Genomic DNA, 14,207 nt, shown 5'->3' with positions numbered 1-14,207 from the left:
GTTTTCCCGTCCACTGAAGCCTTTATATCTCCGCTTCTTAGACTGTGAGTGGAATCCTGGGCCTAAAGCTTCTGGGCGTGTGGGTGGTCTGGGGAGGAGAGGGTGAGTTGCACAATGTCTGCTCGGAAGCTCAGGAAATTCCCAGGCTTGGGCTCTCCCCACAACCTGGCCTGTGGCCAGTGCTCTCACAATTCCCATCCCCAACATTACTGTCCCTAAACTGGGGCTTGAGGTCCTGACCCATGGCCAGGCTGGTAGTAGGAAGGGGACAGGGGCCCTTGGAGGCCTGTCTTCTTCCCTGTCTCTCAGCATCCCTGGGTCTGAACAGTGCTTGCTATCACCACCCTCCCCTGGGGCCAGGAAGGAAGGGGTAGAGGGAGGCAGGAGGGCAGAGTGAGCGGGGGAGGGTCCATGGAGACAAATCACTGGAAAAGTGGGCAGAGTCAGTTGGGTCAGATTTCACAGCCTGGTGCTTCCACTAGGGCCAGGCTGTGGTTAGAAGGAAAGGGACATGCTGGAATCCAACAGGGTTGAGACCCTTGCTTGGGACAGAAGAACCTAACTTGACTGGTGAGAAGTTGGGTGCTGGGGAGTGGGACAAGGACATACGGAAGGAGTTGGCGGTTTTAAATGTCAGACGGTGGGAGGCATTCCTTCTCTCCGGCACTTGCCATCGGAGCCCGGGCATCTGCTGACCTTACCCCTGGACAGGGACGGTCTTCCCAGCCCTGGCTACTGCACTATCCTCCTGTCCAGCTTCCTGGTCTCCAGCCCCTTCTGTGGCACTTTTCTCCAGATGTTCTCTCACGCCTCCTTACGTGGCCACCCTGGCCCGCCTCTCCGATCCTCCTTCCCCAGCTTATCCCAATTCTCCAGCCCCCCAACTCCCTCAGACCCCCCAACTCGGTGGCTTCTCCAATCCGTCTCCTCGATCCCTCTTCCCTCAGACCAAGCCCCGTCCTAACCGCCACGCCCACCCCCAGCTCCGGCCCGCGCCTCCCAGTCCCCTCTCCCAGCGCGCCCGCCTCCCGAGCTGGCACGCTTCGGACCCCGGGCACTAACCCGATTCGGAAGAGCAGCCGCTGGCTGTGCGCCATGAGCAGGCCGCGGAGGCCCCGCCGCACTCGGCAGCCGCGGGGGCTCACAAGTAGGACGAGGACAAGGACGAGGAGGAGCCAGCAGCCGGCGACCCACTGCCACGGCGCGGGCCAGCCCTGCCAAGCCATGCTGGGGGCAGGCGCGCGCCAGCCGGGCGGAGCTGGGCGTTGCTAGCCAACGGCCCGGCCTCGGCCCCCCGCGGGGAACCTGCAGGCAGGCTGGGGGCGTGGGGGCGTTGTGGCCCCGCCCCGCCCATTGACCTCTGCTTTGGACCCGCCCCCTCACCACCTCCAGCGGGGCGAGTACCCCCAAGGCCACCGGCTTGGGGGGCGGCCTGGCTCCGCCCCCGGCTGGCGGCCAGGAGGCGGGGCCACAGCGGGCCGCGAGCCTGCGCTGATCGGGGTCCCCAGTCGCCTGAACCCTGGGAGGGGGTCGGAGCTCGTAGTTCGCCCCGCCCGCCTCCCCGTCCAGGGCACTGCTACAGTTTCTCAGCTGGCAGAAACCTGAGAGATCATCTGGGGCAGCTGCCATTCATGGTTTTATTCATTCGCCGAATTACTTTTCTAGCTTCTCCTATGTACTTGGCACTCTGCCAGGCTCTGAGGCGGATGCAAGGGTCAAAGGCACAGCGTCTGCATTCCTGGAGCCCACAGTCCGGAATCCAGTGAGGAGACGAACCAAATAAGCAAGCAAACAAAATTATATCTGTTTATGCACACACATACATATGCGCGTGATAAATTGTGAAAGGAAGTCAAGGAGGGAGCAATGATATGGAGCACAGAGAGGGCCAGCTTAGATGGGGAGAGCCTCCCCAGCAGATGACATTTAAGTCCTGCCCTGAAGGATAGGAAGAGGCCACACAAGCTCTGGGGGAGCAACATGACCTAGAATATGTAGCCATGGGTGGCACAGTGGGGCCTAGGGCTGGGGCATTCCCACTCCCAAACCCAGGGCGATTTCCACATCACCGTTCCCAGCTCCCTCACTGCTGCCCTCCTGATGGATTCTAGAAGTTGTTAAGGTCCCTGGAATGCAAGTAGGTGTGAAGGCATGCGTGGTGGTGGTGAAATCTACAAATTTAGGCACAGGAGCCAGGGCTGGGCTCGTTTTGGCTCCAGCCCTAGCTCTGTCCCAGGACAGGAAGGGAAGGAAATGCTCTAAAGAGTCAAGCTCAGCCAGGCTCAGTGGCTCATGCCTGTAATCCCAGCACTTTGGGAGGCCAAGGGCGGAGGGGCGGATCACCTGAGGTCAGGAGTTCGAGACCAGCTTGACCAACATGGAGAAACCCCGTCTTTACTAAAAATACAAAATTACCTGGGTATGGTGGCGCCTGCCTGTAATCCTAGCTACTGGGGAGGCTGAGGCAGGAGAATCACTTGAACCCAGGAGGCAGAAGTTGCAGTGAGTCGAGATCGTGACATGGCACTCTAGCCTGGGCAACAAGAGCAAGACTCTGGCTCAAAAAAAAAAAAAAAAAAAAAAAAGAGTCAAGGTCGGCCGGGAGTGGTGGCTCAGGCCTTTAATGCCAGCACTTTGGGAGGCTGAGGCGGGCGTTTCGCTAGGTCAGGAGATTGAGACCATCCTGGCTAACACGGTGAAACCCTGTCTCTACTAAAAATACAAAAAATTGGCCTGGCATGGTGGCGGGCGCCTGTAGTCCCAGCTACTTGGGAGTCTGAGGCAGGAGAATCGCTTGAACCTGGGAGGCGGAGGTTGCAGTAAGCCAAGATAGTGCCACTGCACTCCAGCCTAGGTGACGGGGCGAGACCCGTCTCAAAAACAAACAAACAAACAAACAAAACAAGTCAAGCTTACCTCTGATGCTGCTGGGAGGTGCTTGGAGGGAGATTGGTGAGGAATATGTTAAATTATCTTCAAAGTGAATTGTAATTCCAACACCTGAATCTAGGTTTAATCCAGAAAACCCAGACAGACATGGAGTTTCTCCTATGTGGCTACATCTTGAGGGACAGAGCCTATGGCCTGCTCCCTCCCTGTCTCCTTGCCTGTAATTAGGCTGCTTCTCAGTGCCTGGCATATAAAGGGCTGGTACTGCAGAGGAGGCAGAGGAGAGAGAAAACTGATAAGCCAATTTGCAGATGGCCCTTGTAAGATGCAGGAGTTTGCGTCTCCAAGTCTGTGTCTGTACATGCAAAGTGAAGGATCATGGGGCATCATCAAAAGTCATTGTGCGGCCGGGCGCGGTGGCTCAAGCCTGTAATCCCAGCACTTTGGGAGGCCGAGACGGGTGGATCACGAGGTCAGGAGATCGAGACCATCCTGGCTAAGACGGTGAAACCCCATCTCTACTAAAAAAGACAAAAAACTAGCCGGGCGAGGTGGCGGGCGCCTGTAGTCCCAGCTACTCAGGAGGCTGAGGCAGGAGAATGGCTTAAACCCGGGAGGTGGAGCTTGCAGTGAGCTGAGATCCGGCCACTGCACTCCAGCCTGGGCGACAGAGCAAGACTCCGTCTCAAAAAAAAAAAAAAAAAAAAAAAAAAGTCATTGTGCACACACCTTTCTGCAGGTAAGGCTGGCCAAGTAAGGCTGTGCCAGGCATTCTGTCGAGAAATTAAAATGCAGTCCTGTAATCTGAAACAGGAAATGCATGCTCAAGCATGAGCTTGCAGAGAACGTAGAGATGACCAAATTCTAAATCTCAAGCCACACAATTAACAAGATTATAGACAATAAATCCAAGATACGTTTGATGAAGTATATGGAGTCAAGGCGGGACTGGGATAAGGAGTGAGGGTGTGTGTTTTAGGGGACTCATGCAGGCCCAGGGAGCCATAACCCCACCGTTAGACTGTTCTGGAAGACTTCCAATGTCTGCTGCAAGTTGGCTTTAGTTTCACCTCCTCTGCCATAAGAATCTTCTATCCCATCCAGGCTAATGCCTTATTATTACCCCTCTCCTGCACTTTATACCCTAGAATACCTAACTACTTGTAGTTGCCTGGACCTACCATATTGTTTCACACCCCCATGCCTTTGCACATGCTGTGCCTTCTGTGTGGAATGTCATTTATCCTTTGTTCCCCAAAGACTCGGATTGGGTGTGGTCTCTCCAAGAAATCTCTTCTTGAACCCTCCTAGCTCCTTCATGGGCTTAAGCATGTCCCCTTTTGTGCCAACTCTGGGTCATATTCATACTTTTTTTAAAAAAATAGAGACAGGGTCTCACTCTGTCACTCAGGCTGGAGTGCAGTGGCACGATCATAGCTCACTGCAGCCTCAAACTCCTGGGCTCAAACAATCCTACTGCTTCAGCCTCCTGGGTAGTTGGAACACCAGGCATGAGCCACGGGCACTGGCCTGTATATTTTCAAATAGCTAGAAGAGCAGACTTTGAATGTTCCCAGCACAAAGAAATGATCAATGTTTGGGGTGATGGATATGCTAATTACCTTGATTTGATCATTATGCATTATATACATGTATCAAACTATCACACTGTGCTCCATAAATATGTACAACTATTATGTGTCGATTAAAAATAGTAATAAAAGCAAAAAAGAGTAGGGCCAAGGATTTAATTTATTACTTTCCAGTGTCTGGCATGGTGCCAGGTACATATTAAATACTCACAAACATTCTTTGAAAATGTAAAACTCCTAACCATATCCCACAAAGCCCCTGCTTGATAGGGCCCAGCCTGTCTCTTCAACCTCCTCAGATGCCTTTCCCTTGTCACCACGGACCAGTCACATTTCCTCAAATGTGCCACCGTCATTCCCACCTCAGGGCCTTTGCCCATGCTCCCTCCCCTTAGAACACTCCTTCCCCAGTTCTCTGAATTGGAGGCAGCTTCTTAGCTCTTGGGTGTCAGCACAAACGCCAACCCCTCCATGTGGAAATAACTGTATCTTGAGCTGAGTGCTGGCTACATGGCCTATGCCAGTGGCTTTCAACAGGGGCGATTTTGCCTCCCAGAAGATATATGGCAATGTCTGGGAACATTTTTGATGGTCACAACTGAATGGGGAGGAGTGTTACTGACATTTAGTGGGTAGAGGCCAGGGATGCTGCTAAACATCCTATAATATACAAGACAGGGCTGGGCGCGATAGCTCACGCCTGTAATCCCAGTACTTTGGGAGGCCGAGGTGGGCGGATCACAAGGTCAGGAGTTCAAGACCAGCCTGACCAACATAGTGAAACCCTGTCTTTACTAAAAATACAAAAATGAGCCAGGTGTGGTGGCAGGTTCCTGTAATCGCAGATACTCAGGAGGCTGAGGCAGGAGAACCGCTTGAACCTAGGAGGCAGAGGTTGCAGTGAGCCAAGATCATGTCACTGCACTCCAGCCTGGATGACAGAACGAGATTCTGACTCAAAAAAAAAAAAAAAAAAAGACAGTCCCCAGGACAAATGGCCCCAATATCTGCAGTACAGAGGTTGAGAAACTCTGACATACACAAATTGAAAAACTCACCAAGTTGTACATTAAAGATTTGTGCACGGCTGGGCACAGTGGCTCATGCCTGTAATCCCAACACTTTGGAAGGCTGAGGAGGGCAGATGACAAGGTCAGGAGTTTGAGACTAGCCTGACCAACATAGTGAAACCCCGTCTCTACTGAAAATACAAAAATTAGCCGGGTGTGGTGGCGCATGCCTGTTGTCTCAGCTACTCGGGAGGCTGAGGCAGAAGAGTCATTTGAACCCGGGAGGTGGAGGTTGCAGTGAACCAAGATCGCACCATTGCACTCCAGCCTGGGTGACAGAGCGAGACTCTGTCTCAAAAAAAAAAAAAAAAAAAAAAAAAAAAAAAAAAATTTGTGCACTTTACCATATATAAGTTATACATCAAGTTAATCAAATGAAAGAAAAAATGTTACCCCCTCTATGAGGCCTTTGCTAACCACCTCCTCACTCTCTACTCTATTACCAATATTACTGTGCTTACATCCTTCACTTTCATAGCACTTTTCACAATGTGATGTTATTTTGTGGATCTTTTCTGTTACTCCCACTGGAATGTTAGCCCCATGAAGCCCCATGGAGGGACCTGTGTTGGCATCACTGTATTCCCAGTGGTGTGAATAATACCTGGCCCAGAGCAGGTGTTCAGTTAAGTATCTGCTGAATGAATGAGTGAATGATAGAAACAAGGCATGGATGAATGACAATTCATGTTTTGCCACCAAGCACTGTGACTGTCAGGAGACTGGAGCCCTCTTGTTCTGACTAGTGTGCTCAGGGCCCACAGGAGAGCTGTACAGAAGCCAAACCCCACTCAGAAGGGTGGATCATGTAAAGGAGTCAGAACAAGCCCGGTGGTGGCAGGCTCTTCATAATATCAGAGGAAGCTGCAGGAGAGCCACGGCTGAAGAACCCATGCACTCCAGGGCTTTGGCTGTGACCCCTCCCCTGAGCAGCCTGGGGGGCACTGCCAAGGCTAAAGTTTGCCTCTGCCACTCTCTTAGGAGAGACACCTTCATAACCCGAGTCGGGTGCCTGGCAGTCATGCAGGTCTGGCCTGTGATGTGGGTTCCTGGGTTGGGGTGGGGGTTCTTGTGTCTCCTCCTTGTTCCACCTGTCATCCCGGGCTGCCTGTCCCTGGTGTCTGAATCTTGCCTTCCCTACTGGCCTGGAAGTTCCCTTAGAATGGAGAGCCTGCCTCCATCTTTGCACCGTGGCTCAAGCTTGATGACTGGTGCTTGGTTGGCATTCAGGAAATCACTGGTGGTGATGATGATGATGATGATGGCAAAGACGACGGTGATGATGACGAAACAATCATGAAGATGCTGAGATGGTTGGAGCTGCTTAAATGTTAGAGAAAAGAAACATCTTGTTGGACCTGGGTGGAGAAATTAGTTCAGTTTAGAAAAGTGAACCCAAAGCAGAAGTGGTGACTGGGATAATCTGGCCTCTGCTTAGCCCAGTCCATTCCCTCATCTGTTATCCCCAACCAAAGCTCAATTTCCCTTGTGGACCATTTTCTCATGGACTCCCCTCTGAGCCATTCTGCTGTACTCTGCGGAACTCTGGTTTGTTCGGAAACAAATCCTCCCCCAACGTCCTCTGCCTTCTCACAGAGCTCCTAGCCTGTCTGGACTGAATATGATCCCTGTCTTCTATTCCCTCCCTTCTCTCTAACTGCCCTGCCTTCTGCAGTGGAAACCTTTAGTCTCACATTGTCACCAGGTTGGAAAGGGATGCACTAGTAATAGTCCAGGCCAAGGCCATTGCTCTCCCTGACTCATGTACAAACTTCTTTCCACCCTTCCTCATCAGTCCCATACACTGATCCCCCCCAGGCTCTCTAAGGATTTCAACACCTGTTTTTAGTTTTCCTGCCTGATTCCTGCCATCAGGTAATTCCAACAAGCATGGTTCACTCAACATCATAGCGTGGCAGTTTTCAAGTGTTAGGGAGCCTAAGAACCACTAAGGGAGCTCGTCAAAATACAGAATGCTGGGTCCCTCCCCCAGAGATTCGGACTTAGTAGGTTTGGCTGGGGCCCAAGAGTGTGCATTTCGCATGGGTGATTCTGGACTCTGCCTTGACCTCAGTTCCTGACTTCAATTCCAATGCCTTCAACATAATTCAGCAGCTTGCTCACATGGCCACACCCTGGATTCACCTGGAACTTCTCTGCCTCTGAGAACCTAAATTCCAATGTCCTTTTCCCTGATCCCCTCTCATCCCCAGTACACATGGGCCTCCAGTTCCAGCCCCTCAGGCAGTTTGTTTTCTTCCAGCCCTTCAGCCCCTCTTGCACCCATATTTGAACTTAGGCTCAATCCCTTGAACTACTTACCACCTGTCAGCTTCCTGACCCTCTGACCTCCTTGCCCCCCAAGCCTTAGCCTACCAACCTTCAGACCTACCTGAACCAACGTGACAGTCTCCTACCTCACGGACAGGGCTGAAGAAAGCTGCTGTACCACATGGCTCAGGGCTGCTATGGTTCAGGCCATCCCAAGCCCCTGACACCAATGCTTGGCAGTTCTATTTTGCTGAGGCCGCATCTCATCTGCAGTTGTTATTCCAAACCTCAAGCCCCAACGTCATTTCCTTTACTTTCAGCAAATATCCTTCTTAGAGAAAACAATTTCTGTGACTACCTACCCCTCTACAAATTTTGCAATTTTCCTCAGCCTAAGAGCAAATTCCAGTATCTCCTTGCCTTAAAAACTTCCCGGCCGGGCACAGTGGCTCACGCCTGTAATCCCAGCACTTTGGGATTCCAAGGCAGGCGGATTGCCTGAGCTCAGGAGTTCGAAACCAGCCTGGGCAACAAGGTGAAACCCTGTCTCTACTAAAAATACAAAAAATTAGCTGGGTGTGGTGGTGGGCACCTGTAATCCCAGCTACTCGGGAAGCTGAGGCAGGAGAATCGCTTGAACCTGGGAGGCGGAGGTTGCAGTGAGCCAAGATTGTGCCACTGCACTCCAGCCTGGGTGACAGAGCGAGACTCTGTCTCAAAAAAAAAAAAAAGAAAAGAAAAAGAAAAAAAACGGCCGGGCGCGGTGGCTCACGCCTGTAATCCCAGCACTTTGGGAGGCCGAGGCGGGCGGATCACGAGGTCAGGAGATCGAGACCATCCTGGCTAACACGGTGAAACCCCGTCTCTACTAAAAATACAAAAAATTAGCGGGGTGTGGTGGCGGGCGCCTGTAGTCCCAGCTACTGGGAGGCTGAGGCAGGAGAATAGCGTGAACCCGGGAGGCGGAGCTTGCAGTGAGCCGAGATCACGCCACTGCGCTCCAGCCTGGGCGACAGAGCGAGACTCCGTCTCAAAAAAAAAAAAAAAAAAAAAAAAAAGAAAAAGAAAAAAAACAAGAAAAAAACTTCCCTTGACCTTGTACCATTTTCTAGACTCCGTTCTGCCTTTATCTCAACACAATCCAGTTTCCTGAAAGGCTGTCTCCAAAGGTGTGGTAGACGGCATTTCAGTTTTGAGTTCTTCATCTCTTGCTATAAATACACCATTCACCCCGTGACTATGCACCACTTCAATGGAGGTGAGGTATATTTTCCCACGCCACTGATGTTGCTGGTCTAAGGGAGATGAAAGGCACGTGGAGCCACCTGGATCCCACTCACAGCTTGGAAGTCAACCCAGCCCAGCAGAGCCCAAGCTAGATCAGCTGAAGCTCAGCCTGCCCACAGATGCATGAGCAAGATACATGCTTATGGTTGTAGGCTTCTCAGTTTTGAATTGGCTTCTTATGCAGCATTAGTGTAATAATAGTTAACAGTGACAGAGGGAAACAGAATATTAATGATGCTAGAAAGACATGATGGATGAGTGATTAACTATTTACAAAAGAGCAATTTATACTTGTGCCTCACGGAATCTACCAAAATAAATTCTACCTGAATTAAAGGGTTAAGGATATAAAATTAAACCACAGAAAATTAGAAGAAAATGAAAGACCTGTTCAATCTGGGTTGCAGAGGATTTTCTAAAGCTAAAAATAACAAACGCATCATCTAATTTTCCTTAATAGGCATATATTATTCTTAAAGGCATTATTATTCCTATTATTCCTTAAGCGCATACATTATTCAGAAAAAAGCAACAGAAGACCTAACAAGGGAAATAATTACTGTTTTAGTTACCTAAAATCAAAAACCTTGGCTGGACACCGTGGCTCATGCCTGGAATCCCAGCACTTTGGGAGGCCGAGGCGGGCAGATCACGAGGTCAGAGATCGAGACAATCCTGGCCAACACGGTGAAACCCCGTCTCTAATAAAAATACAAAAATTAGCTGGGCATTGTGGTGTGTGCCTGTAGTCCCAGCTACTTGGGAGGCTGGGGAAGGAGAATTGCTTGAACCCAGGAGGCAGAAGTCGCAGTGAGCTGAGATCATGCCACTGCACTCCAGCCTGATGACAGAGTCAGACATCATCTCAAAAAAAAAAAAAAAAAAAAAGAAAGAAAGAAAACCTTGGCCGGGCATAGTGGCTCATACCTGGAATCCCAGCACTCTGGGAGGCTGAGGCAGGTGGATCACTTGAGGCCAGGAGTTCAAGGCCAGCCTGTCCAAAGTGGTGAAACCCCGTCTCTACTAAAAATACAAAAATCAGCTGGGCATGGTGGCAGGCATCTGTAATCCTAGCTACTCAGGCACTGAGGCACGAGAATCGCTTGAACCCAGGAGGTAGAGGTTCCAGTGAGCCAAGATAGCCCCGTAGCACTCCAGCCTGGGCAACAGAGTGAGACTCTCTCAAAAAGAAAAAAAAAAAAAAAAAGTAACTTTTTTTTTTTTTTTTGAGACGGAGTCTCGCTGTGTCACCCAGGCTGGAGTGCAGTGGCCCGATCTCGGCTCACTGCAAGCTCCGCCTCCCGGGTTTATGCCATTCTCCTGCCTCAGCCTCCGAGTAGCTGGGACTACAGGCGCCCGCCACCACGCCCGGCTAGTTTTTTGTATTTTTAGTAGAGACGGGGTTTCACCATGTTAGCCAGGATGGTCTCGATCTCCTGACTTCGTGATCCACCCGCCTCGGCCTCCCAAAGTACTGGGATTACAGGCTTGAGCCACCGCGCCCGGCCTAAGGAACTTAAATATACTTGATCTTAGCCAAAAGGCCAACGAGTGATTACAGACCTTAAATAAATGTGACAAACACAATGACCTCAATTAATAAATGGATAAATGGCTAATAAATATGAAAAAATGTTGGCCGGGCGCGGTGGCTCAAGCCTGTAATCCCAGCACTTTGGGAGGCCGAGACGGGCGGATCACGAGGTCAGGAGATCGAGACCATCCTGGCTAACACGGTGAAGCCCCATCTCTACTAAAAAAGGCAAAAACCTAGCCGGGCGAAGTGGCGGGCGCCTGTGGTCCCAGCTACTCGGGAGGCTGAGGCAGGAGAATGGCGTAAACCCGGGAGGCGGAGCTTGCAGTGAGCTGAGATCCGGCCACTGCACTCCAGCCTGGGCGACAGAGCCAGACTCAGTCTCAAAAAAAAAAAAAAAAAAAAGTGAAAACTCAAAAGAATCAAGATAATCCAAGTATAGCCAGGCATGGTGGCTAACTTGCACCCAAAGTACAAGTAACCCCAGCACTTTGGGAGGCTGAGGTGGGAGGATCGCTTGAGCCCAGGAGTTCCAGACCAGCCTGGGCAACATAGGGAGACCTCATCTCTACAAAAAATTAAAAAATCAGCCAGGCTTGGTGGTGCACGCCTGTGCTTCCAGCTGCTCAGGAGGCTGAGGTAGGAAGATCTCTTGGGCCTGGTAGGTACAGGCTGCAGCAAGCTGTGATCATGCCACTGCACTCCAGCCTGGGAGACAGAGACTCTGTCTCAAAAAAAAAAAAAAAAAAAAAAAGCTGGGTGCTGTGTCTCATGCCTATAATCCCAGCACTTTGGGAGGTAGAGGTAGGAGGATCACCTGAGGTTGGGAGTTTGAGACCAGCCTGACGAACATGGAGAAACTCTGTCTCTACTAAAAATACAAAAAATTAGCTGGGCGTGGTGGCGCATGACTGTAATCCCAGCTACTCAGGAGGCTGAGGTAGGAGAATCGCTTGAACCCGGGAGGTGGAGGTTGCGGTGAGCTGAGATTGCGCCACTGCACCCCAGTCTCAAGAGCAAAACTCCAGCAACGAGAGTGAAACTCCATCTCAAAAAAAAAAAAAAAAAGAAACTGCAGTTAAACAATGAGATTTGATTTTCACTTAACCAAAACGCCAATATTAAAAACAAGAATAAAATCCTGAAGTTCTAAGAATATGGGAAGGTGAGTATTCATACATTGTTTGTGGGGGCATCAAATTTGTATAATTTTCTGGAAAGCAATTACCAATATGCATCAAGGCCTTAAAAATGTTCATATCTGTTTACTTAGTAATTCTGTTCTAGGAATCAGCCCAAAAGCTAGAATCTGAAATGTACTCCAGGGTTACTGGTAATGATGCAACTCTACAAACAACCTAGAAGTCCTGCAACAAAAGTTAGGTTCTGTGGACCACGGTGTTCCTTTTAAATGGTGTTTAAATTAGAAATCAATGCAGTGCGTGATCCTGAATTGGATCCTGGACTAGAAAAAAAGACACTGGGGAACAACTGTCAATATCAATAAAGACTATAGGTAGGTTATTAGAATTGCATCAACGCTGGGCTCGGTGGCTCACGCCTGTACTCCCAGTACTTTGGGAGGCTGAGGCAGGTGGATCATCTGAGGTCAGGAGTTCGAGACAAGCCTGACTGATATGGTGAAACCACGTCTCTACTAAAAATACAAAAATTAGCCGGGCGTGGTGGTGTGCACCTGTAGTCCCAGCTACTTGGGAGGCTGAGACAGGAGAGTGCTTAAACCCGGGAGATGGAGGTTGTAGTGAGCCAAGATCACGCCACTGCACTCCAGCCTGCAGCCTGGGCGACAGAGTGAAACTCTGTCTCAAAAAAAAAAAAAAAAAAAAAAAAAAAAAAAAAAAAAAAATTGTATGAAGGTTAATTTCCTGGTAGTTAAGTAATATGTGAACATTTGTATCAAGGTTAATTTCCTGGTAGCTGATATTTGGGGAAGCTGGGGGGCAGGTATGAGATCTCTTTATACATTTTCACAAATACTTTGTAAATCTGAAATTACCTAAAAAAAAAAAGTTAAAAAAAATAGAACACACACGAAGAGAATAATGCTTATACATTGATAGGGGTTTTTTTTCTGTTGTTCTTTTTGTTTGTTTTTTTAAGGTGGAGTCTCACTCTGTCACCCAGGCTGGAGTGCAGTGGTAAGATCTAGGCTCACTACAACTTCTGCCTCCCGGGTTCAAGCAATTCTTGTGCCTCAGCCTCCCAAGTAGCTGGGACTACAGGTGCACACCCCCATACCCGGCTAATTTTTATAATTTTAGCAGGGATGAGATTTCACCATGTTGGCAAGGCTGGTCTCGAACTTCTGAGCTCAGGTGATCCACCCACCTTGGCCTCCCAGAGTGCTGGGATTATAGGCGTGAACCATCTCTCCCGGCCCAGGTTTTTTTTTTTTTTTCCCAAACAACATGGGTGTGGCAGATCCTGTTGGTCAATACCCATTCTCCACATTTTTTCCTTGTTAACCCCTATTTTGCCCACTCTCCTCTGAACAGCCATAGCTTTCAAGTGAGTTCCTCTCCAGCCCTGATGGGTGGATCTTGCTTGGTCCATGCCACACATTGCCAGCCAAGCTATTAGTTAGACCCAGGAATATAATGTAATTCTTGCTATCAGACAGTAATAGCAAATATTTATATAGTACAAATCACAGGCAAGGCACTGTTCTAAGTGCTTTACATAGATTAACCCTCAGCTCTCACAACAAATGCAATTATATTTGCCATTACATGTGGGGAAAAGAAAGAGAGATCAGATTGTTACTGTGTCTGTGTAGAAAAGGAAGACATAAGAAACTCCATTTTGATCTGTACTAAGAAAAATTGTTTCTGCTTTGAGATTCTGTTAACCTGTAACTTTAGCTCCAACCCTGTGCTCACAGAAACATGTGCTGTAATGAATCAAAGTTTAATGGACTTAGGGCTGTGCAGGATGTGCCTGGTTAACAACATGTTTGCAGGCAGTATGCTTGGTAAAAGTCATCGCCATTCTCCATTCTCGATTAAGCAGGGACACAATGCACTGCGGAAAGCCGCAGGGACCTCTGCCCAAGAAAGCCTGGGTATTGTCCAAGCAAGGTTCCCCCTCTCCGCTCCCCCCCGCCCCCTCCAGACAGCCTGAGATATGGCCTCATGGGAAAGGAAAGACCTTACCATCCCCCAGTCTCCCAGCCCAACACGACACCCGTAAAGGGTCTGTGCTGAGGAGGAGGAGTGAAAGAGGGAGGCCTCTTTGCAGTTGAGATAAGAGGGTTTCTGTCTCCTCCTCGTCCTTGGGAATGGAATGTCTTGGTGTAAAACTGACCATTCCCATTCGTTCTATTCTGAGATAGGAGAAAACCGCCCTGTGGCTAGAGGCGAGATATACTGCTCTGTTGCTCTTTGCTACACTGAGAAGTTTGGGTAAAGAGAAACATAAATCTAGCCTACATGCACATCCGGGCACAGTACCTTTCCTTGAACTTACTCATGATACAGATTCCTTTGCTCACATGTTTCCCTGCTGACCTTCTCCCCACCTGTTGCCTGCTACACTCCCCTCGCT

General features: G+C 49.6%; 1 protein-coding gene across 3 annotated transcripts in view; it reads right to left on the bottom strand.

Moving 5' to 3' along the window:
• PNKD (PNKD metallo-beta-lactamase domain containing) overlaps positions 1 to 14,207 on the bottom strand; it is a 78,525-nt gene that overhangs the window by 23,009 nt on the left and 41,309 nt on the right. For 2 of the 3 annotated variants that reach the window (XM_077957560.1, XM_028831103.2), the window contains exon 1: positions 1,063 to 1,337. The exons of the other annotated variant lie outside the window; for it this stretch is intronic. In XM_077957560.1, coding sequence (XP_077813686.1) covers positions 1,063 to 1,226 — 164 coding nt within the window. In that variant the 5' untranslated portion in view covers positions 1,227 to 1,337. Of the gene's footprint in view, positions 1 to 1,062; positions 1,338 to 14,207 lie in introns of those variants that run through there. 3 annotated transcript variants of the gene reach the window in all.

This window comes from Macaca mulatta, chromosome 12 (assembly GCF_049350105.2).
Source record: "Macaca mulatta isolate MMU2019108-1 chromosome 12, T2T-MMU8v2.0, whole genome shotgun sequence".
Classification (NCBI taxonomy): domain Eukaryota; kingdom Metazoa; phylum Chordata; class Mammalia; order Primates; family Cercopithecidae; genus Macaca; species Macaca mulatta.
The sequence above is the reverse complement of the archived record's forward strand: the minus strand, read 5'-3'. Positions and strand labels throughout refer to the sequence as shown.